General features: G+C 46.0%; 4 protein-coding genes across 4 annotated transcripts; 2 read left to right on the top strand and 2 right to left on the bottom strand.

Moving 5' to 3' along the window:
• Nucleotides 1-502: 502 nt before the first annotated feature.
• LOC147988205 (uncharacterized) lies at nt 503-2031 on the top strand (the record flags this gene model as incomplete). Its single annotated transcript, XM_087534248.1, has 3 exons — nt 503-510; nt 938-1447; nt 1530-2031. Coding segments are annotated over exons 1-3 (1020 nt in total), but the record flags the coding sequence as incomplete, so codon positions are not given.
• A 5-nt stretch (nt 2032-2036) lies between these two features.
• LOC147988204 (uncharacterized) lies at nt 2037-3011 on the top strand (the record flags this gene model as incomplete). The annotated part of the gene is made up of 2 exons (XM_087534243.1): nt 2037-2665; nt 2819-3011. Coding segments are annotated over 2 exons (822 nt in total), but the record flags the coding sequence as incomplete, so codon positions are not given.
• Nucleotides 3012-4033: 1022 nt separating this feature from the next.
• LOC147988203 (60 kDa jasmonate-induced protein-like) lies at nt 4034-5422 on the bottom strand. The gene is made up of 2 exons (XM_087518563.1): nt 4868-5422; nt 4034-4766 (listed from the first exon to the last, which is right to left on the bottom strand). The coding sequence occupies exons 1-2, from the start codon at nt 5033-5035 to the stop codon at nt 4179-4181; spliced, it is 756 nt and encodes a 251-aa protein (XP_087374689.1). The 5' UTR covers nt 5036-5422; the 3' UTR covers nt 4034-4178.
• A 1072-nt stretch (nt 5423-6494) lies between these two features.
• Nucleotides 6495-24502, bottom strand: LOC147988202 (uncharacterized). Its single transcript, XM_087534240.1, has 4 exons — nt 24484-24502; nt 23745-24384; nt 6754-6889; nt 6495-6629 (listed from the first exon to the last, which is right to left on the bottom strand). The coding sequence occupies exons 1-4, from the start codon at nt 24500-24502 to the stop codon at nt 6495-6497; spliced, it is 930 nt and encodes a 309-aa protein (XP_087390366.1).
• Nucleotides 24503-24906: the final 404 nt, after the last annotated feature.

Raw genomic sequence — 24906 nt, 5'->3', positions numbered from 1 at the left:
TCTTTCGCCTCTGTGGACAACAACGCCGGCGATCTTCCTCTGTCGTGAGCCCGTGAGCAGCAGCACCGTGATCTTCCGTCGCCGCCATTGGCAGCAACGCCGGCGATCTTCCCAGCCGTGAGCAACAGCGCCGTGATCTTCCGTCGCCACCATTGGCAGCAGCGTCGGTTTCCTTTCGCCGCCGTGAGGAGCAGCGCCGGCGATATTCCCCGCCGTGTGCAGCAGCGCCAAAGATCCGGCCGCCATCGTCGGCAACAGCGTGGCTGATTTCCCTCCGCCGTCTGAGCAGTTGGCACCCTCTTTTCTCGTTGCAACCCAACTCTCTGCTGGCGGCTGTAGGCCACCGTTTCCTCTTCCCTTGCTCAAACCAAACACATCGTGCATTCGCTTTGTTCCCGATCTAATACAGCGTATTCTCATTACAACACTGAATACGTTACCTGTGTCTCAACCAAACGCGTCGAGAGTAGTTGTCATGTCTTGTCTTGGACCGTTGGCAGCGATGGCCCGGTGATGCCTGCAGCACGTAACTAACATTTTCAGGCTGTCACCCCGTTTTATAAATAAAAGAATCATCACGTAATTGCAGCATTCAGCACCAGCTTGTGGGGATTTGATTGTTTGCGAGTTTACAACCACTTGCTTTGTTTGGACTTTAAGGATTTGCCACCCCTTATATTTAAAAAAACACCGATTATACTAGTCTAGTATAAAAAAACGCTCTTATATTATCGAACGAAAGAAGTAAAATGTAGAGGTGATAGCCAGAATGCCACTATGAGAAACCGAACTTGCCAAAATACCACTATGAAAAACCAACTTGCCAATATACCACTGCATGCTCAGTTTTTCTTGTCAAAATAACACTTCCGTTAGTTGTCAAACTGTTTCTGTTAGTCAAACCGGAGGCAACTTGTCAGTTTTTTGGGTATTCCAGAATTACCCCCGTGGCTCTTAACCCTATCCACGAAATCCTCTCCCCCCGCACGCAGACACCAGGAGAATGGCGACGCGAGGAACCAACTGTCGCTGGCGCCGCCCTGCAGCTCCTCTATTACTCTGACCCTCTCCGCCACCCATCCCCCAGCTCCCTCCGTGCGCCGCCCTCCTCCTCCCTGGGCTCGTGGCTGGGCAGCTTGACGCCCTCACTCACGCTCATCGGCGCCTGGCTGGCCGCCCGACGCCTCGGCTCCGGCGCCAACCAGCCCAATGGCGCAGCTTCGGTCAGAGGGATCCTCCCCAGCTCGTCCCGGATCAGTTCGCCTCCTCCCCTGCTCCATTGCAACCTCACCCAGCTCATCCATCTGCTCGAGTTCGTCCCGGATCAGCTCGACGGCGGCGCTCCATTGTTTGGGACCGACCGGACCAGCTCGCGGCCTTCCCTCCAATGTCGCCTTCGAGTGGCTCCTCTGCCTCCAACCCTCCAGTACATCCCCGCCGGCAAAAGGTACAAAATTTTCCCTTGTTTTCATGTATCTTTTCATTGTAAGTGCAGCAAATTTGGAATTTGTTGCGTTTGTGTGTTTCAGAGTCGATTCGATGGGCGATTTCAAAGTAGAAATAGATGTTCAGTCCTACTTGACGATTGTAGACGGCAAAAGAGTTTACAGAAGGGGCAAAACATGGGATTTCATGGTCGGTCGGGACTTGTCTGTGGCGCGGATAAAGGAGGTTGTGGAGGAGAAGTTCAAGTGGTCTCCTGATCAGAGAATGACCATTTGGTATGAAACAGGATATAACACCATCCCATTGATCTCTGAATCAGAGAGAGCTGAATTGTTTCATAGGTGTTCTAACACAAAAATAGTGATGTTTGGTGTGACCATTGAGAACAAACAACAACACAAGGAACAAGCTCCTATCATGGCCGAGGATATGGATGATCAACCTATTCATGCACCATTCTTTGCTTGGCCGAAGCAAGCCTATGAAGGCGAGTATGAGGATGATGATCCTGTAGCATGCGGTGAGGAGAACACCTATTTGCATGAGAATGCGGAGTCAAACGAGAATGCAGATTCAAAGGAGAAGCAACTTGGATTAAGGATGTGAAGCAACTTGCACTTGTTGAGCTTTTGGACAACCTTAGAGAAATGATAATGATATTGTTCGAGAGAAGGAGAGCCGTTGGTGAAGCGCTGCTAGGTTACATACTACCTGGTGTGATAAAGGAGTTGAATCTGAAAAGTAAGGGGCTGCATTATTTGGAAGCAAGAGCATCGCCAAATATAGCTGAGATTTCAGGAAATGGATGGAGGCACACCGATCATTTGGAGAAAAACGAGTGCTCTTGTAGAAGATGGCAGATTTGTGGTAAACCTTGCACACATGCTCTTCGGTTCATCTTCTTCAAAAAAGCCAAGCTAGAGGATTATGTTGCAGAGTGCTTCTCAGTGGCAAGGTTCCAAGCGGCATATGCTGGAGTTCTCATGCTAATTAGGGGCAGATCCCAATGGCCCAAGGTAAATCATGGATTTGATATGATCCCTCCCAAACTTACCAAGAGTGCTGGACGTCCAAGAACTAGGAGGATAAAGAATTACACCGAAGGTGGAACCGGTAGAAGACACAAATGCAAAAGATGTGGAGCAATAGGCCATCTTCGAAAGACATGCAAGGAGCCTGAGATGGAAAGTGACGCGGATCGAGATGCTACTCCTCCGCGGTATTTATTTCATAAGTCTCATCTCTTTCACTTGTATATTATTTTCATGATGCTACTCCTCTTCCATGGTATTTCTTTCATGATACTACTTCTTCTCACATTGTTGCCAAATGTTCTGCATATTAATTACTAACAATATTGTTTTGAATGTAGGAAAAAGTCAAAGGCTGAAGCAAGCATTGCGGCTACTTCTCCTAAGACACCAACTAAGCAAGGTACTCAACTTGATCCTCCTACAAGTCCAATGACAAGGCAGAGGGCAGCAACTATTGCAATTGCTTGTACACCTCCTAGTGGATCTATAAGGAGCAAAATTGCTGCTCCTAGCCCTCTACGACGAGTTTAGTGCATTTGGTTGGGAGAATCATTATCTTTTGCTTATGGTTGTGAGAACCATGATCTTTTGTTTGAAGAAATGGTGGTCTGAACCATTATGTGTTGATGCTAGCTTCTTTTGAACCATTATGTATCGTTGTTGATGTTCTCTTATTTCGAACCATTATATATCGTTGTTGAAATGTTGCTATATTGATGTTCAATGATGCAAACTGAGATTATGCTGAATTGATGATGTTTTCATGTCAAAATGCCGCTGAAATGCTGCTGAAATGTTGTGATATTGATGTTCAATGATGTAAACTTAGATTGTGTTGAATTTGTGATGTTTTCATGTCAAAATGCTGCTGAAATGCTGTCAAAATGCTGCTGAAAAGTTGCTATATTGATGTTAAATGATGTAAACTTAGATTATGTTGAATTTGTGATGTTTTCATGTCAAAATGCTGTTGAAATGCTGTCAAAATGCTGCTGGAATTTGTCAAAATGCTGCTGAAAAGTTGCTATCTTGTTGTTGGATGATGCAAAATAAGATTATGTTGAGTTGGTGAGGTTTTCATGGCAATTGGCTGCTGAAATGTTGCACTATAGCTGCTTTTTTTGTTGTTGCAATGTATGCTTGGGCTGTGAAGAGGTAAGGGTATAGAAGTCTTTTTTGAATGGTGTTAGTCTCTGTTAGTCACTAGTGGTATTTTGGCTAGAGAAAACTGAAATTAATGATATATTGGCAAATTGGTTTTTCATAGTGGTATTTTGGCAAGTTCGATTTTTCATAGTGGCATTCTGGCTATTGTCTCTAAAATGTAGGTGCGCACACACACTCAAACAACGCCTTAATTACTGAAGATCGCAGGAAGAACGTTTTCCACTAATAAAAGGAAAAGAATAAACGATGGCCGAAAAAGTGAACAAGTAGTGGAAGATAAACGAGTCGTCCATTAGCACAAGCAAGCGTGGAGGCATGACCGATGGTGGACATATGGGCATGCATGCGCTGTCCAAGTTTTCCGACGGCCAGTCGTCGCCGTTGCCGTGTGGCCAGCAAAGTTTTGCCGTGCTAGTTTTGCATTTTGGACCAGGCCATTGCGGTTCAGTTAAATTATTAACTTAACACTGTAATTTATACAGTAGTATATACATTCCACAGAAGTTCAACGCAAGAGGATGGATGGATCGACTAGTCTAACCATGTGACGGTCACCTCCACCTCGCCGCCATGAGGCCGGCACACTTCCTTGCTGCCGCCCGGTAATTTGGGTGCCAAAGCAACAGACTCTTTCACGGTCGTCCCGCCACCGTCGTCCACCAGATCCACGTCGATGGTTAGGGACGACGTGAGCGGCACGGCGACGACGGACCTGGCGAGCGGGACGACGGCGAGCCCCTGCGTGCCGATGCTCGTGGCGGCGTCGGTCTCGTCGAAGAGCACCACCTCGCCGACGTCGGTGCGGGCGACGAGCGTCCCGCGGAGTTTGCCGCTGGCTCGTGGCAGAAGGAGCCTCACCTCGATGATGGCCTCCGCCGCGTCGCTCAGCAGCGCGTACCTCACCTGCACGAAGCCGTCGTCGTGCGTGATGGCCTCGTCGTACCTCGTGTTCTCGTCGTACACGTCGAGGAGTATCTCAGCCACGTACGACGACGACGAAGAAGAAGATGCTGCGGCTGCCTTGTTCTGGCAGCGACCTTGGAGGTCGAGCACGATGGCGACGCACCCGTCCGCGGAGACGGCTCGGTACGGGCCCGTCAGCGGAAGCTCGCCAGAGTTCTGTTTGATTATATTCATGGAATTGTGTCAAAATCAATATGACGAGTCGACTCTGTTCTTGCTTGAAGAAATAGAGAAAAATTAAGCTCAGGCGGCCGGACCTGGAGACGGGAAGAAGGTTTACGGGGCTGGTCCGGCGAGCGGCGGTAGATGATCTGGCCGCGCTTGCCGTCGAAGACGCTGACGGTGCCGGTGGGAGCTTCTCCGCTGTGAAGGCCGACGGAGAACACCTCCACCAGAGGCTGCCCGTCGAAATCGTATCCGTACATCCGCCAGCACGCCCATCGATCGGATCTCTCACCGGCTGATTGGGTATGACCATATATAGCTTCGGGTACTTGGTGTCACGCCATCTCCAACACAACCCATAAATTTCGTCCCGTATTCGTTCCCAGATAGGACCAGTCCATGAACACGGACGTAGAAGGACGGCATTCAATGCTAGCTGCATACATCTGGTGTTCCTTTTTTTTAAGTCTGCAGATCAAATAGTCGCATATAAAGGGTACTAAGACGTTCAAATACCCGCACACAAAGGACACAGATGTTTAGATAGCCGCAACAGTAGTTCAAATTTAAAAAGTTGAAATTTTACATCCCAACATTGTTGACCCCTTTCACTGCCCACTGTTACTCAATCAGACCTTCCTTCAACTGCTCGTGAGTTTGGCGATGCCGAATTTGTTGATGCATTTCAATAACCTCTTCAAAGGTGGCTGGATTCTGATATGGAAGTTGGATATGATCAACCATGTTCCCAAATTCTAGAGCTGCAACAGTATCGTCACCCTCATCTTCAACGATCATGTTGTGCATGATCACACAACATGTCATTACCTCCCACAAGGTCTCCGGATCCCATTGTTTAGCGGGTCCACGAACAACTGCAAAACGAGCCTGCAAAACTCCAAATGCCCTCTTGGCTTCTTTTCTATTTGTTTCTTGTCTTTGGGCAAAGTGAACCTTTTTTTGGGCCAACTTGGTTAGAGATGGTGCTGACAAAGGTAGCCCACGGAGAATAAGTACCATCAACCAAATAGTGACCCATATTGTACTCATATCCATTAACAGTATAGTGCCAAGGAGGAGCTTTTCCTTTAGTTAGTCACGCAAACAATGACGATCGCTGCAGCACATTGATGTCATTGTGAGAGTCAGGCATGCCAAAGAAAGCATGCCAAATCCAAAGATCATGTGATGCAGCTGCTTGAAGAATGATGGTGGGCTTCTTAACATAATCCTGATATTACCCTCGTAAAGCCTTCAGGTAGTTCATCCATTTACAATGCATGCAGTCAAGAGATTCAGGCAAACCTGGCCACCCTCTTACTTCTGAGATTGTCAAAAGCCTATCGATGTCTGTCACAATTGGTTCTCTCAGGTACTGTGGTCCGAACACCTCGACCACGGCAGTTGCAAACCTGACCATGGCATCTCCGCATGTGCTCTCAAACATCCGTAGGTACTAGTCCCAAGAGTCAGCGGCCGTGCCATATACAAGCATCCGGAGTGTGGCCGTGCACTTCTGGTAACCAGAGAAGCCAATCCCATGGCGTCCTTCCTTAGGATGAAGTAGTCAACATAGGACCGTACGTCATGGTACAAATGATTGAAGACAGTCTGGTGCATCCGAAAACGCAGGTGAAAATAGTCAGCGAAGAGTGCATTCGGGACAGAGTAGCCGGCCATTAGTGTCAAATGGTCACGCGCCCTGTTGCGGTTGAGCACTCAATGACCCTTGATCGAGCCCTTGAAATTGAGAACATGTTCCTCCGTTCGCTCCGTGTCTTCAAGAACCGCCTGCATCATCGCCATCTTGGAGTACTCCTCCTTGTCCAATGAGCCATCGGACGACTGAACATCCTGCTCGTATATGTACTCCAAAGCAGAATCTATTACTAGAAAGAAGAAGGGATACCTATTTTTAGCTCCGGTGGTTCATCGAATAGTTGCCGGGCATGGTGAGTATAGCAATAGTGGATGGTACCTGGCGGGCGGTCGGAGGACAAGGGTTGCACAACGACAGAGGAGAAGCGGGGCGGAGCCATGTTGCAGCACTGGAGGTGACGGAGACGTAGAGTTTCGGCAGGGCTGCGGCTTGGCGGCCGGGGTTGGTGGAGCGGCTGCGAAGGCAAGAAAGAAAGAAGGAAGAAGAGAATAATAATAGTTGCACACGGATTACATAGAATTTGCATGTGTATATTGCTACTTGTGAGTTGCGTTGGGATTTTCCCTGAAGAGGAAGGGTGAAGCAATATAGTAGCTGATAAGTATTTCCCTTAGTGAGAACCAAGGTTTATCGAACCAAAAGGAAAATCACACAAACCCTAATGAACAGTATCTGCACACAAAAGAGCAAATACTTGCACGCAATGCGGGTAGTAGGGTTGTCAATCCTCTTGAACTCGTTACTTGCAAGGATTAAATATGATAGTGGTAGATAGATAAATTGCAAAACAAAATAAAAGGTAATAAAGTACATCAAGGTATTTTTAATTTTAGTAATATGATAAAGGTAGACCTAGGGCCATAGTTTTCACTACAACCTTCTCTCTCAAAATAAAAGCATACAGTCGGTAAATAAATTACTGTTGGGCAATTGATAGAAAACGCATAGTTATGACGTATTCATCGTAATGATCATGTATATAGACATTAATTCCGTGACAAGTAGAGCGACTCCTTCCTGCATCTAGTACTATTACCCCACTTCAAGAGCGCTTCTATGCTTGCCTCTCTAGGTACTAAGTTCATAACAAACAGAGTAATGCATGAGGTATGATGACATGATTGATGTCTACTACGCAACTTTATTGTTGTAGACTCTGTTGGGCCTCCAAGCACAGAGTTTTGTAGGATAGAAGCAAATTTCCCTCAAGTGGATGACCTAACATTTACCAATCCATGAGAGGCGTATGATGAAGATGGTCTCTCTCAAACAATCCTGCAATCAAATATAAGAAATCTCTTGTGTCCCAACACACCCAATACAATGGTAAATCGTATAGGTGCATGATGGCTCTATATTTTACGCATTTTTAGAGCTCATTTGCTGCATGTTATCTTTATATACCATGTTCCATTGAACTAAATAGTTGTCCATTATGCATGATTACCGATATTTACACTTTTCGTTGTGAGCATTGCACATTTAGTATTTTAGTTGATTTTTATTAGCTTTCTTTGTTTTCTTGTGTCTACAGGTGTTTTGGAGCAACCTATGACCAACACGATGAAATAACCAAGGAGGAGTTCAATACGGAGACACCTAGGGGGCAGACACCAATATTCTTACTAAAGCATAATTACTCACCAACATGACTCACATATCACTGTCTCTATATTGCAAAACTATTGCAAGGAATCAAGTTTATAATATCCAATGATCTTCATGAAAGTTTTTATTATATCCCTCTTGAATATCTATCACTTTGGGCCAAATTCATATATTATACAGATTAGCATTGCTATTATCAACTCTCAAGTGAAGCATGAGAGCATAAATATTTCTTCAAAATTTATCAAATCAAGTCTCAAAATAATGTAAGAGAAACGTGAAAGCAAGTTTCTTTAAAATTTATCAACTCTCAAAATAATCTAAGTGAAGCATGAGAGCATATTTCTTCAATATTAAATGACCACCCTGCTCAAAAAGATTTAAGTGAAGCACATAGAGCAATTGCCTAGCTCAAAAATATTTAAGTGAAGCACCTAGAGCAATTCTAAAAAATCAAGACATCATTATGGCTCTCTCAAATAGGTGTGTCCAGCATGGATGATTGTGACAAACTAAAAAACAAAAACAAGCAAAGACTCGTATAATACAAGACGCTCCAACCAAAACTCATGATATGTGATACGTCTCCAACGTATCTATAATTTTTTATTGTTTCATGCTATTAAAGTATCAATCTTGGATGCTTTATATACATCTAGTAGCAACTTTATATCATTTTTTAGGAGTAACCTATTAACCTAGTGCCCAGTGCTAGTTGCTGTTTTTTTTGCTTGTTTTTTACTTCGCAGAATATCAATATCAAACGGATGTCCAATTGCCAAGAAACTTTTTGGAGATTTTTTTCTAGTAATGGACCCTAGAAGCTTCTGGAGCACACGAGAGGGTCTTCGAGGGGCCCACTAGGCACCAGGGTGCGCCCTGGTGGGTAGTAGAGCCCTCGAGCACCGTCCACTAACCTAGTTCTGCCTCTATAAATACTCTAAAATCCCAGAAACCCTAGGGGAGTCGACGGAATACTTTCCAGCCGCTGCAAGTTTTAGAACCACGAGATCTGATCTAGAGGCCTTTTTCGGCACTCTACCGGAGGGGGTGATACGTCTCCAATGTATCTATAATTTTTTATTGTTCCATGCTATTATATTATCATTCTTGGATGTTTTATAATCATTGTATAGTCATTTTATATCATTTTTTGGTACTAACCTATTGATATAGTGCCAAGTGCCAGTTGCTATTTTTTGCATGTCTTTTACATCGTAGAATATCAGTACCAAACTGAGTCCAAACGCAGCGAAACTTTACGGAGAATTTTTATGGACCAGAAGGCACCCAATGGGCCAAAGCAGCACCTGGGGAGGTGCTCTGAGGGAAGCACAACCCACCAGGACGCGCTGGGGGCCCAGGCGCGCCCAGGTGGGTTGTGCCCACCTCGGGACTCCCCCGCACCGATTCTTTGCTCTATAAATACCCCAATATTCCAGAAACCCTAGGGGAGTCGACGGAATTTTGTTCCAGCCGCCGCAGAGTCCAGAACCACCAGATCCAATCTAGACACCATCACAGAGGGGTGCATCGTGTCCATTGGTGCCTCTCCGATGATGCGTGAGTAGTTGTTTGTAGACCTACGGGTCTGTAGTTAGTAGCTAGATGGCTTTCTCTCTCTCGTTTGATTCTCAATACAATGGTCTCTTAGAGATCCATATGTTGTAACTCTTTTTGCGGTGTGTTTGTTGGGATCCGATGAACTTTGAGTTTATGATCAGATCTATCTTTTTTCCATGAAAGTCATTTAAGTCTTCTTTGATCTCTTATATGCATGATTACTAATAGCCTCGTATTTCTTCTCCGATATTTGGGTTTTGTTTGGCCAACTTGATCTATTTATCTTGTAATGGGAAGAGGTGCTTTGTAGTGGGTTCGATCTTACGGTGCTTGATCCTAGTGACAGAAGGGGAACCGACACATATGTATCGTTGCCACTAAGGATAAAACGATCGGGTCTATTTCTACATAAATAGATCTTGTCTACATCATGTCATCATTCTTATTGCATTACTTTGTTTCTCCATGAACTTAATACACTAGATGCATGCTGGATAGCAGTCAATGTGTGGATTAATAGTAGTAGATGCAGGCAGGAGTCGGTCTACTAATCTTGGACGTGATGCCTATATAATGATCATTGCCTGGATATCGTCATGATTATTTGTAGTTCTATCAATTACCCAACAGTAATTTGTTCACCCACCGTTTGCTATTTTTCTCGAGAGAAGCCACTAGCTAGTGAAACCTACGGCCCCCGGGTCTCTTCTCAATATATTTTGCCTTTGCGATCTATTTTCCTTTGCTTTTATTTTTAGATCTATTAAACCAAAAATTCAAAAATACCTTGCTGCACTATATTTTATTTGGCGTTCGATCTATCAATATTTACAACTCTCTCAGGTCCATTTGCCCATTTCTGGCACCGTTGCCCGAAAGGGATTGACAACCCCTTTTACACATCAGGTTGCAAGTATTTGTTATTTGTGTGCAGGCGCTATTTACGTAGTGTTGCTTGGTTCTCCTACTGGTTCGATAACCTTGGTGTCATCACCGAGGGAAATACCTACCGCCGCTGTGCTGCATCATCCCTTCCTCTTTGGGGAAATACCGACATAGCGTCAAGCCGCATCAAAAGGAATTTCTGGCGCCATTGCTGGGAGGATATTCAACATCTACTAGGTTCCTAATCAAAATTCTCATCTCCTCACAATTTACATTATTTGCCATTTGCCTCTCATTTTCCTCTCCGCCACTTCACAAAAATTGCCGTTTTATTCGCCCTCTTTTTCGTTCGCCATTTTCTTGCCAGATCTGTTTTTGTGTGTGTTCTTGTTTGCGTAGTCATGATGCCTCAAAGAAAATATTATGATGTTCCTTACCCCAATATTTTGCTCGAAATTGAGAAAAGTACTAAGCAATATATGACTACACAATTTGAGCATAATAAATATTTTATCGAAGAACTCAAGGAACTTCGTTGTGCTAGATGCTATAACAAAACAACTTGATGATATTAGTAGAGAATTTTGCAATCTTCAATCTAAAAATGCTTTTGCTGAAAGTTTTCTAGGGAAATATCCGATGCACAAGCTACCTTAGTAAATCAAATGACCGCCAAACCAATCTCGTTAGAAGATAAAATGATGAAGATCTTAAAACGATTGGTGTTCCTTCTATTGATTCTTTTCTTAGTAAATTTGAGATTGATAATAAAGGGACTGGAGAAGAGTCAACTTTAGCTAGAAGGCATCCCGATAATTCGGAGGGTGAAAATCTTGTCAACAAAATTGATAAAAGTCGGTTTGAAGAGGTCAAGACTTTAACTAGCAATGTGCCCACTCTTTTGGATTACAAAGACTTTAATTATGATAGTTGCTCTTTGATTGATCGTATTTCTTTGTTGCAATCCATGATTAATTCACCCCATGCTTATGAACAAAAGAAAGCGTTTACTAAACATATTGTTGATGCTATGATGAAAGCTTTTGAAGAGAAGTTGGAATTAGAAGTTTCAATTCCTAGAAAATTACATGATGAATGGGAACCTACTATCAAAGTGAAGATTAAAAATTATGAGTGTTTTGCTTTATGTGACTTGGGTGCTAGTGTTTCTATAATCCCGAAATCTTTATGTGATGGGCTTGGTCTTACCGATTTTGAAGAATGTTCTTTAAATTTGCACTTGACGGATTCTACTATTAAAAAGCCTATGGGAAGAATTAATGATGTTCTTATTCTTGCAAATAGGAATTATGTGTCCATCTACATTAGAGTAGAACGTGTACTGTACCAGGCTCCGCCCACTTATGCATTTGACCAATTACTAGAGGATAGATAGTTTCCTCAGGTTGGTCGGCCGCACCCAACCCGAGTCTCAGGAGCTGTTGTGTGTCGTGTTTCCGTTCCTAAGTATGTTGCCAAGAAAGGAGTTGATCCTCGGGCCGATTTCACGAATCGACCTGAGTCTCAGGGCTACTGGGATCAACGGTTTTATGTTTTCCTCAGGTGCATCTCGGATTTTAGGCCGACACACACCTTGAGGAGTATTGACTATATATCTCGGCAAAGAATAAATTGCACCAATCGAAAAAATAATATCCACAAAAAATCAGCCCAAGGCCGAGGTTGTGCACCACCTCAAAAGCAGTCTATCATAAAGCTTGGATGCGACTGGCTGGTTCAATAGAGGATGTTTCCGGCATTATGTTTAATTGAACTCCTTCAAACTTTTTCAAGTACCAGGTAATCTATGACACCTCAGATGCATATTTTCATTGGAGTTCAGCTGCAAAAGATACCTCGGATGCAGTTCGACATTGGAGCTCAGAAGCACGAGTACACCGTTGCATGGGAAAAACTTTCAACCTGAGGTGTGGCATAAAAATAAAAAGGCATTGATAAAGGTCAAAAACTTAGAAGGGGCTCCTCGGATACTCGACGTGTGAACTCTTTGGATACATCTCGGCAATCTTCAAGATCGGAGATGGGAAGATTTGTTGAACCAGCTTTCAAGACCGACGACCAAAGATGAAGAACAGTTCAAAAGAACCGAGGAATGCCCCTAACTTGAAGACCGGTTCAGGGGGCTACTGACTGTGTCCTGGACTAGGGGGTACTCACCATGTCGACTCCTTACCAGGTGGATCGGGCCTAGCCCCCCCCCATGGCGGTTAACTAATTAATGAGCTCTTCGGGTAGCCCATGACATATACAAGGAAGACTCCATAAAACTTGACATATAAGACGAGGACTCCTATTATCCTAGGCCTCCGGTATATTATATGAACCGAGGCCAGGCTAGTCAATAGATCATTACATTACAACTTAGATCAACAATCCCGTGCTAGATATCTGTACTCTGTACGATCCCCCATATCAACACAATCAAAAGCAGAATGTAGGGTATTATCTCTTCGAGAGAGCTTGAACCTGGGTAAAATCTTGTGTCCCTTGTTCATCCTGTTATCATCGCACCAAGATGCCAAGCTTAGGACCCCTACCCCGAGATATGCCAGATTTAGCAGCGACAATAACAATATAACTTCAATGCAAATATACCCAACCATAACTCATTACGTTGTTTTCCTTGTCCAGCTTCAACTAATTCGATCAAGTTTAAAAATAATTAATGGGTATTCACAATCATAAAAGATGTCCAAGCTAATGCATATGTATGTGAAAGTTTTCTTCCTTATACTAGTCATTCATTAATTGCTTGTATGACCAATGTTATGATTGTCAAACTTCAATAGATTTTACTTTCTAAACCCAATGTGAACTACTACTAAGCATATGAAACAAGCATATGAAGCACATATAATTTCAATTTTATGATATTTAATTCATTCAATAATTTTACTTTTAGGATATAAGTGAAGAACGAGAGTAAATGACAAACGATTTCAATAGATATAAGTGAGGATCAATGAGTAGTCAAACAATTAAGTAGTTATGCGAGGACTCTCTCCAAATCAAGATTGCAGATCTAAGTACTTATTCAAACAACAAACAAAAACAGAAGACGCTCCAAGCAAAACACATATCATGTGACGAATAAATATATAGTTCTGATACTTCTCCAATGTATCTATAATTTTTTATTGTTCCATGCTGTTATATTATCAATCTTGGATGTTTTATAATCATTTTATAGTCATTTTATATCATTTTTTGGTACTTATCTATTGACATAGTGCTAAGTGCCAGTTGCTGTTTCCTGCATGTTTTTTACATCGCAGGAAATCAATATCAGACGGAGTCCAAATGCAACGAAACTTTACGGAGATTTTTGATGGATCAGTGATACGTCTCCAACGTATCTATAATTTTTGATTGCTCCATGCTATATTATCTACTGTTTTGGACCTTGTTGGGCTTTATTATCCACTTTTATATTATTTTTGGGACTAACCTATTAACCGGAGGCCCAGCCCAGAATTGCTGTTTTTTGCCTATTTCAGAGTTTCGCAGAAAAGGAATATCAAACGGAGTCCAAAAGGAATGAAACCTTTGGGAACGTGATTTTTAGGAAGATTATGATCCGAGAGAATTGGACCCTATGTCAAGAAACAAAGGAGGAAGCCACGAGGTAGGGGGGCGCGCCCACCCCCCAGGGCACGCCCTCCACCCTCGTGGGGCCCCTGCTGCTCCACCGACGTACTCCTTCCTCCTATATATACCTACGTACCCCCAAACGACCAGATACGGAGCCAAAAACCTAATTCCACCGCTGCAACCTTCTGTACCCACGAGATCCCATCTTGGGGCCTGTTCTGGAGCTCCGCCGGAGGGGGCATCCATCACGGAGGGCTTCTACATCAACACCATAGCCTCTCCGATGAAGTGTGAGTAGTTTACCTCAGACCTTCGGGTCCATAGTTAGTAGCTAGATGGCTTCTTCTCTCTTTTTGGATCTCAATACAATGTTCTCCCCCTCTCTCGTGGAGATCTATTCGATGTAATGTTCTTTTTGCGGTGTGTTTGTTGAGACCGATGAATTGTGGGTTTATGATCAAGATTATCTATGAACAATATTTGAATCTTCTCTGAATTCTTTTATGTATGATTGGTTATCTTTGCAAGTCTCTTCGAATTATCAGTTTGGTTTGGCCTACTAGATTGATCTTCTTGCAATGGGAGAAGTGCTTAGCTTTGGGTTCAATCTTGCGGTGTCCTTTCCCAGTGACAGCAGGGGCAGCAAGGCACGTATTGCATTGTTGCCATCGAGGATAACAAGATGGGTTTTTTATCATATTGCATGAATTTATCCTTCTACATCATGTCATCTTGCTTAAGGCGTTACTCTGTTTTCATGAACTTAATACTCTAGATGCATGCTGGATAGCGGTCGATGAGTGGAGTAATAGTAGTAGATGCAGGCAGGAGTCGGTCTACTTGTCTCGGACGTGATGCCTATATACATGATCATACCTACATATTCTCATAACTATGCTCAATTCTGTCAATTGCTCAACAGTAATTCGTTCACCCACCATAAAATGCTTATGCTCTTGAGAGAAGCCACTAGTGAAACCTATGGCCCCCGGGTCTATCTTCATCATATTAATCTTCCAATCACTTAGTTATTTCCTTTGCTTTTATTTTACTTTGCATCTTTATCACAAAAATACCAAAAATATTATCCTATCATATCTATCAGATCTCACTCTCGTAAGTGACCGTGAAGGGATTGACAACCCCTTATCGCGTTGGTTGCGAGGAGTTATTTGTTTTGTGTAGGTACGAGGGACTCGCGCGTAGCCTCCTACTGGATTGATACCTTAGTTCTCAAAAACTGAGGGAAATACTTACGCTATTGTGCTGCATCACCCTTTCCTCTGCAAGGAAATCCAACGCAGTGCTCAAGAGGTAGCAGAGAAGATTTCTGGCGCCGTTGCCGGGGAGTCTACGCAAAAGTCAACATACCAAGTACCCATCACAAATCCCTTATCTCCCGCATTACATTATTTGCCATTTGCCTCTCGTTTTCCTCTCCCCCCATGTTGGGGATATGACTATTTGTTTAAGCCGTCCAGGAGGGGCCGGGTTACGCAAAGAGAGGCTCATCAGAAGCTCAAGACCAAGGCATGAAGATGGCGGTTCACTAAAAGGCCTAAAGGCCCACAGGAGATTCTGAGGCCCGTAAAGATAAACCGCCATGATGGTATAACTTGTACTGTAAGGTAGAAGTAACTAGTCGCCGAGCCGGACACTGTTTATGAGCCGGCCGGGACTCTATAGGCCGCAGGGCGTCAACCCGTGTATATAAGGGGACGACCCGCCAGCAGCTTAGGGCAAGAAACAACTCATCGAGAACCGGGCATAGCGTATCTCGCTCCCTGGTCATCGAAACCTCAAGCAATACCAACCCAACTAGACATAGGCCTTCCTTCTCCGCAAGGGGCTGAACTAGTATAAACTTCTCGTGTCCTTTGTCCCGATTAACCCCTTTAAGCTTCCTAGTTGCGATGGCTCCACGAACAAGTCCTTGCAAGAGGACATCTGCCGTGACAATTCCATGACAGTTGGCGCCCACCGTGGGGCCAGCGCACGGTGGATTTGAGTTCTTGAAGGGCAGCTTCGAAGGGCTCAAGGGATACGCGGTTGGCCGGATGACCAAGAGTCGTCGCGGCAAGATCTACATCGACGACGAAGGCTGGGGCCCCGACGCCGGCTCAATTGAGTACGGGTACCGGGTCCCCTTTGGCGGAATCCACGTCTTCATCGGGTGGATTGGTGAGCCGGGCCCTGAGCCGGACAGCTGCGCCGACCTCGTCGAGATGGCTCAGCGTGCGAGACCCGCCCGAGCTCAACCCGTCGTGAAGCGTGCCTTCGTGGGCTGCATCCACGGAGGGGAACTTTCTGAAGGATCTGAAGGTGGTGGTGAGATGGCCGTCCTCTCCGATGGTGAATCGTCCGCCGGCTCAACAGATTCGCTGTATCAAGTTCAAGAGGGCGCGCTGGGGGGCTGTTCCGATGGCAGTACTATTCCGGACCCCTCTGAGTCGCCAAACTGGGCAGGAGTCTTCATGGCTAGTACTCAACCCGGCCAAAACTCTACGGCATCAGCAGCGATAACGTCCGGGTTAGGAGCAGCCGGGGCAGGAGGCCCTGTGCGCTCACCGGCTCAGGTGCTGATGGATCTCATGGATAAACTCACGGCCCTGTTAACCTCTACGGTCATCCCTGCGAACCAATCTGAGCATGAGGCAGATGTGGCACAGGTTCGTGAGGAGATCGCCCAGGCCAAGGAAACCTTAGCAGCTGAAGATACTAGATTGACCACAGAGCGGGCGGCTTTGGACGCACGGGCGCAGCAACTTCAGGCAGAGGCTTTTCAGCTCACGCTGAGCCTGAACGCATCTAATGAGGTAATGAGGAGGAGACATCAGAAAACTCAGTCCCGTTTACCTCAGATTTATGATCCTAGGAATCTCTTTGCTACACCTGGAGCCGGCCCGAGTAACCCGCCAGGTGCAAATCAGTTTATGACATCCGGAGCGGGAGGCCCGGTCCAGCCTCAGGTGACGGCGCCTCTTCACGGCAATATGGCACCGCCCCGTTACGTACCAATACCACCGGGTCACTTCTCCAACCCCATGGAGAACTTAATCGCAACGTCAGCACGTTTGGCGGCTCTCCCAGTAGATGGTGATGATCCGACAGCGGTGGAAACCCGGAGGATCAGGGAACTTTTCCAAACAGCTCTGGCTCAGCAAGAGACCTACTCCTACAGCCGGGACATGATTCACTCAACTCCTTCGCCCTGGTTAGCTCCGCCTCGTCAAAACCGGAGCCCAAGTTACAGCAGACACATGGAGTCAGAGGCCTTGTCAAGCAGCGCTCAGCGCCAGAACCAGCCTGGCGGGTATAACCCGGTGCAGGACCGAATACGTCAGGAGGACGAGCGGGCGGCTCAGCTAGCGGCTCAGCTAGCAGACCAACAGGACTTACCGGCTTATCCAACGACTTCTGTTGAGGCGGGAGTTGCTACTAGAACCGGAGGTGTTCCTTGTCTGGTACCGGCTCTACGTAATGTACGTCTGCCCAAGGATTTTAAGGGGCCTCGAAAGGTGCCGAATTATACGGCCGACTTACAGCCTGGGGCGTGGATTGAAAGTTATGAGATGGCCATGGAGCTGCTGGAGGTTAGTGACGCAGCGATGGCTAAATACTTCACCATGATGTTGGACGGAACGGCCCGTTCTTGGTTAAAGGGCTTACCACCCAATTCTATTAGTTCATGGGCAGAGCTAAAGGCTCATTTCATCCAGAACTTTAAGGACACTTGCAAGCAGTCTATGTCGATTGTGGACTTGACAAATTGTAAGCAGGAGGAAGGCGAATCCATGACTCATTGGGTGCGCCAGGTCAAAGAGATAATACATTCGTCTGACAAGATGGATGCCGGCTCAGCAGTTCTCATGCTGGAGAAAAATTGCCGCTTTGAGCCTCTGAGACAGAAGCTGGGGCGCCTTAAGTGTGATTGCAATGATATGGGGACGCTGATGGCGGCTTTAGTCAAGTATGCCGATTCTGATAGTACCAAGGATCCCGCGTCTGATGAGGAAAAGACAAGGAAGGGAAAGAAGAACGGTAATGGAAAGGGTCAGCAGCATAACCCGACAAATCAAGGAGGCAATAAGCGTAAGGCGGACGGTAACCCGGAATTTGTGGCTAATGCACAGGGTAACAGTCAGAGGCGCAAGGGGAAACCACCCCCTTGGTTCGGCGGGTCAGGTCCATCTCTTGAACAGCTACTCAATGAGCCTTGTCCGAAACATGGCACCCGGGAACGGCCAGTGACTCATTTATGGAAGGATTGTGCAATCATGAAGGCTTTCAAGAATTCCAATATGTTTGATGGCAATCAAGGCCCGGGCGGCGGTTCAGGGGGTGGCGGCTTTCATGGCCCGGGCGGCAGTTCAGGGTCCGGTTTTCAGGGAAACCTGGGCGGTTATAACCACCAGCAGTCTGGTCAAGGAGGTCAACAGCAGCGGCAGTCGGGATATCAGAGCCATCCAAAATAGCTAAATAGTGGTCAGTATCACGTGTTCACCACCAGTTTGTGTAAACGTGATCAGAAAATTCATAAGAGGGCTGTGAATTCTATTGAGATGGCAGTCCCCCGTTACTTAAGGTGGTCAGAACAGCCCATTGTCTGGAGTAGGGAGGATCACCCTCCCCGGGTTGATAATCCGGGTCAGCTAGCCTTGGTGGTGGCACCGCAGGTCGGCGGATATAAATTCACTAAGGTGCTCATGGATGGAGGTAGCAGCATCAACATCCTCTTTTATGAGACCTTTCGGCGCATGGGTTTAACTGACAAAAACTTAAAGACTTCCAATACCGTCTTTCATGGAGTGGTGCCTGGTAAGTCGGCATATCCTGTTGGTAAGATTGAGCTGGAGGTGGCCTTTGGAGACGAGCATGATTCTAGGGCTGAGAAGTTAACCTTTGAGGTGGTCAAAATCAAAAGTCCATATCACGCTTTGTTCGAGCGGCCGGCTTATGCCAAGTTCATGGTGCGGCCGTGTTATGTTTACTTGCAGCTCAAGATGCCGGGTTATAGGGGCACCATCACTGTGCATGGAAGTCGAAAGGTGGCCCTGGAGTGCGAAGAAGGCGACGCGGCTTATGCCGAGTCTGTCTGTGCAACAGAGGAGCTCAAGTTTTATCAGAATAACATTGACCCAGCGGATATGACTTCCCTCAAAAAGCCAACCACGGAACATGACCCGGCCATGAAGTTTAAGTCGGCTGCAGAGACCAAGCTTATTGATTTTACTCCAGGCGATTCGTCTAAGCAGTTCAGCATCAGTGCCAATTTGGATCCTAAATAGGAAAGTGAGCTCATCGAGTTCATCCGTGAGAATCGGGACATCTTTGCATGGAAGCCTTCTGACATGCCGGGTGTACCGAGAGGACTCGTTGAGCACACTCTTAATATTGATCCGAAGTATAAGCCGGTCAGGCAGTTTCTGCGGCGATTCAATGAGGAACGACGAAAAGCTATTGGAGAGGAGGTCGCCCGGCTCTTGGCGGCTGGGTTCATTATTGAAGTTTTTCACCCGGAGTGGTTGGCTAACCCGGTGCTCGTGCTCAAGAAAAACGGCACCTGGCGGATGTGTGTGGATTACACGGACTTAAATAAGGCTTGTCCGGCTGATCCTTTCGCTCTCCCCCGTATTGATCAAATCATTGATGCTACGGCGGGCTGTGCGCGTTTGAGCTTTTTGGATGCTTACTCTGGTTATCATCAGATCAAAATGGCAGTTAAGGACCAGGAGAAGACGACTTTCATCACTCCGTTTGGAGCCTTCTGCTATGTGTCTATGCCTTTTGGGCTCAAGAGTGCCCAGGCGACTTATCAGCGGTGTGTACAGAATTGTCTCCACAATCAGATTGGGCGCAATGTTCATGCTTATGTGGATGACATAGTGGTGAAGTCTAGAGAGACAGAAACCCTGATATCTGATCTCAGAGAAACCTTTGATAACCTCCGGGTTTACAAGATGATGCTTAACCCGGAGAAGTGTGTATTTGGTGTACCTGCAGGCAAGCTTTTGGGATTCTTGGTCTCAAACAGGGGCATTGAAGCTAATCCGGAGAAGATCAAAGCAATCACCTCTTTGGCTAAGCCGGCATGCATCAATGATGTTTAGCGACTGGCATGTCGTGTTGCTGCTTTAAGCCGATTCATAAGCCGGTTAGATGAGAAGGCCCTGCCGCTGTATCAGATGATGAAGAAGGCAGACACCTTTGTCTAGAGTGATGCTGCTAATGCTGCTTTTGAGGATTTGAAGAGGCAGTTATCTGAGCCGCCGGTTCTTGCAGCTCCCATTGACAAAGAGCCTTTGCTGTTGTATGTGGCTGCTAATTCACGAGCTGTCAGCGTTGCAATTGTGGTGGAACGCAAGGAGGCTGGTAAGGAGCATCCGGTTCAACGGCCGGTTTATTATGTCAGTGAGGTGCTCATTGAGTCAAAGCAAAGGTATCCTCATTGGCAGAAACTTGTTTACGGGGTGTTCATGGCAAGCCGGAAGCTAAAACAGTACTTCCAAGGTAACCCTATCACTGTGGTGAGTTCTGCCCCCTTGGGAGACATCATCTAGAACAGAGAGGCCACAGGACGAGTCGCCAAGTGGGCCATTGAGTTCGGGCCTCATGGTTTGAAGTATGTGCCACGTACTGCCATTAAGTCTCAAGCCTTGGTGGATTTTATCAATGACTGGACAGAGCTACAGGCACCTGAGGAGAAGCCCGATAACACGTATTGGACTATTCACTTTGATGGGTCCAGGCAGTTGGAAGGCTCGGGGGCTGGAGTCGTATTAACTTCCCCTCGAGGTGACAAATTCTGTTATGTTCTCCGACTTATGTTTCCTTGTACTAACAATGCAGATGAGTACGAGGCCTTACTCCATGGTCTCCGGATGGCCAAAGAGATGAACTTGAGCCGGGTAAGGTGCTTAGGAGACTCAGACCTTGTGGCTCAATAGGTGTTAGGCAAGTGGGACTCCAAAGATCCCCTTATGGCGGCTTATCGTTGTGAAGTTGATGCTGTGGCTGGGCACTTCAAGGGTTATGTGGTGGAACACATTGATCGAAGGAAGAATGAGGCGGCTGATGCCTTAAGCCGGCTGGGATCTCAGCGTAAGCCGGTGCCGCCTAACACCTTTCTTGATGTTTTGCATAATCCGTCTGTCAAGTTACCTACAGAGGAAGATCTGGCAGTACCAGACCCGGAGGCACAGCTGGTGGCGGCTCTCCACATTATCCCGGATTGGACAGTGCCTTATTTGGCTTACATGACCCGGGGAGAGTTGCCTGAAGATGAGACCTTGGCAAGACAAATCGTCCGGCGGTCCAAGTCCATGACAATCGTCAATGGCGAGTTACATCAGTGCAGCGTCACTGGAGCGTTTCAACGTTGTGTGTCACCTGCGGAGGGTCAGGAGATACTCCATGAGATTCATGAAGGCGATTGTGGTCATCATGCCGGCTCCAAATCTCTTGTGGCCAAGGCTTTCTGTCATGGGTTTTATTGGCTGACGGCTCATGCTAATGCAGAAGATCTGGTTAGTAAATGTGACGGATGTCAGAAGTTCTCACGACGAGCCCATGTGCCAGCTCAAGAATTGAGGATGATTCCAATTACTTGGCCGTTCGCAGTCTGGGGGCTTGACATGGTCGGGCCTTTCAAAAGGTCTAAGGATAAAAAGACACACCTCTTGGTGGCGGTTGACAAGTTTACAAAGTGGGTTGAGGCGGAGCCAATCAGTAAGTGTGATGCATCCACGGCGGTCCAGTTCATGAAAAAGGTGATTTTTCGTTTTGGCTTTCCACATAGTATCATAACTGATAACGACACTAACCTCTCCAAAGGAGCCATGGAAGAGTTCTGTCAACAAGAGCATATCCGGCTTGACGTTTCGGCTGTGGCTCATCCTCAATCCAATGGCCAAGCAGAAAGAGCCAATCAGGAGATCTTGAAAGGTATCAAGCCACGGCTCTTGGTCCCCTTACAACGGACGCCGGGTTGTTGGGTGGAGGAGTTACCCTCTGTACTTTGGAGCATCAACACTACACCTAACAGGTCCACGGGTTACACACCTTTCTTCATGGTGTACGGAGTAGAGGCGGTTCTGCCAAGTGACATCCGGCATGACTCACCTCGCGTGGTGGCTTACGTTGAGGCTGACAACGAAAAAGCTCGTCAAGATGCACTTGACCTGTTGGATGAAGAGCGAGACTTGGCAATAGCCTGCTCGGCGATTTACCAGCAAGACCTGCGCCGCTACCACAGCCGCCGGGTTAGGTCCAGAACCTTTCAGGAAGGCGACTTAGTGCTCCGGCCCATCCAGGATCAATCTGACATGCACAAGCTATCCCCTCCTTGGGAAGGACCCTTTGTGGTCAGCAAGAATCTGAACAACGGGTCATACTACCTTATCAATGTTCCAGAGCACAAAGACTCACGTAAGTCGGAGGAGGAGACCCGCCGGCCGTGGAATATCGCTCATCTTCGACCTTACTATACTTGAGCCACCGTCTCTAATGTGTATATATTTATACTATGTATATATTACATAAAGCAATAAAGTAGGACCTCTGTCCTTTTTTCCACTCCCAAAAAAGGTTTATGTGTTTTCTTTGTCAGGTGGTGGAGATAACCAAGGAGAAGCGGATCATATCTGAATCCGGCTTTCCTTTGGTCCGGCTTATGATCATATCTGAATCTAGCTGTGATCACTTGGGGGCTTTCTGTTCAAACATAGGTCGTATACGAACCAAAGAGAACATAGCTGTCGATACCCACTTGATCGGCATACTGCCAAACCCACTTGGGGGCTTCTTGATCATATCTAAATCATAGCTTAACCCCTTTGGGTCTGACGTGGATCGTATTCGAATCAGCGTCATTAAACAACTCTTATGGTCACTTGGGGGCTTCCTGTTCAAACATAGGTTGTATTCGAACCAAAGAGAACATAGCTGTCGATACCCACTTGATCGGCATCGCCACAGCCACTGGGGGCTATATGATCGCATCTGAATCTTAGCTCAACCCCTTTGGAACGGTTTACTGATCGTATTCGAATCAGAGGCCTTTAAAATTTTGTTTATTATTCATCATATTTTCTAAAGTCAATATTTGACTATATTGAGACCCTCTTGAAAATACAATGGAGTAGATTGCAATCCTCCGGGTTAATATTGGTTACCTCAGGTTGCTAAGTACCAGGTGAACTTTTATATGCCAATTTTCAGGAATTAAACTTAACCTCAGGGGTTGGGTTATATAAACCGGAAAAATAACCGTAAGCATCACAGGTATATCATTATGATTATGTCTACTAAGTTTAATCATAAGTTGGTTTTCCTGTAATTATTCGGTGTATATTCCGGGTTATCAAGGCTTATGTGACCCTCAACGCGATAAGTCGCCAAGGGATTTCTGTTTGTCTTATGTGCAGGGCAATACAAGACATTTCTGCAAGGACATAACAGATTCATATAAACTGCGAGTGCATAGTGATGGCGGCTTATGCAAGTATTAAGAGCCATAAGCATGCGCGAAGGCATAACAAAACTCAAAGTATTTTCTACTCTATTACAAGACTCCCCGAGTCTGAATGATGCGGCATTGTTTTTTTTACAACGACATAAGCAGGTGGTTCCTGGCAATTTACTCTTGGGGTTGACCTAAAGCTTCCGGGTTATCCTTCTCCGCCTCTCCGCCGACTGCTTTGTCCTGGAAGGATGATGAGGCCCAGTCAATGCCACTCAAGGCCTCAAACTCAGCTTCATCATCTATTAAACCGATTGGGTCGACTTCAGGGGCAAAAGTGTGCTTATGAGTTGGAGGAACCAGACTGACTTCATGGTAATGAGGTGTTGGAATCCTCCGGTTCTCCCTATCGTAACCCGGTTGATATTTGGTCAGATCAGTGTCATTCCCAATAAGAGTAGCCACCGGGCGTATGTCTTTCACACAGGCGGTAAAGTCTGCCTCGTCAAATAAGGTGCCATCCTCCTTTAGACTCGGGTATCCAAGAGCGATGTCGGCCGGGTCTAGTTCTGGAATCCATGCTTTAGCCCGGCTCAACGCTGCTATAGCCCCGGCTCTTGCGGATGCCCACCTTAGCTCTTGAACCCGCTGAGGGAGTACGGCAAGCCTTTTCAGCACATCTTGAAGGAGACAAGGAATGTCATTAGATAAAGCCACAACGGCCAGAGCACGTTGTGACCCAGTGTAAAGTTGTTCCACCAGTGTATACACTGCCTTCAGCTTGACCATCATATTTTGCTTAAGGTTGGTACTCCTGGGGCCTATATTGTTAAAAAGCATAAGGTAAGCCGAAGATAAGAATTAAGGCATTTATCAACGAAAGGTTTGCAGTATTTAAGTTTTCATATATTGGTACTTACCAAAGATTGCTGAGACCATTTGAGATACCTGGTCCTTTAAGCCGGTCAGTTCGGTGTTTACTTCTGCAAGTGATGCTTCTGCTGTCTCGGCCCGGGTCACCAGTCCGGCCTTTTCGTCAGCCCAGATTTTCTTCTCCGACTCAAAATTCTTCTTCAACTTCTCTTGTTCAGAGACGCTGAATTCAAATTTGGAATTGGCCTTTTGAATTTCAATTTCCTGGGCTGCCAGGCGGTTCTTTAGGTCAGCAATCTCTAACTCAAATTGACTTATGGTGGCCTGCATTGCACCAGATAATAGTCAAGATTATGGTAAATAATGTCAAGTCCCAAGCACTTTGCAAGCAAAGATACTTGGCACTTGGGGGCTAATGTATACCGAAGCTTTCTAACTGATTAAGCCGGTCTTGGATATTAAAGTCCCAA

Source organism: Triticum urartu, chromosome 1A (assembly GCF_056163025.1).
Source record: "Triticum urartu cultivar PI428250 chromosome 1A, HENAU_Tu73, whole genome shotgun sequence".
NCBI lineage: Eukaryota > Viridiplantae > Streptophyta > Magnoliopsida > Poales > Poaceae > Triticum > Triticum urartu.
The sequence above is the reverse complement of the archived record's forward strand: the minus strand, read 5'-3'. Positions and strand labels throughout refer to the sequence as shown.

What these genes read in the sequence shown, in the direction of transcription:
- LOC147988202 (XM_087534240.1), bottom strand. An exon ending in GCTTTAGGTCAACCCCAAGA is followed by an intron (nt 6,890 to 23,744) that starts GTAAATTGCCAG and finishes TTGCCTTCGCAG; the next exon opens with CCGCTCCACCAACCCCGGCC. An exon ending in GTCCTCCGACCGCCCGCCAG is followed by an intron (nt 6,630 to 6,753) that starts GTACCATCCACT and finishes ATATACGAGCAG; the next exon opens with GATGTTCAGTCGTCCGATGG.
- LOC147988203 (XM_087518563.1), bottom strand. Translation starts at nt 5,035, where the DNA reads ATGTACGGATACGATTTCGACGGGCAGCCTCTGGTGGAGGTGTTCTCC. An exon ending in AACCTTCTTCCCGTCTCCAG is followed by an intron (nt 4,767 to 4,867) that starts GTCCGGCCGCCT and finishes ATAATCAAACAG; the next exon opens with AACTCTGGCGAGCTTCCGCT.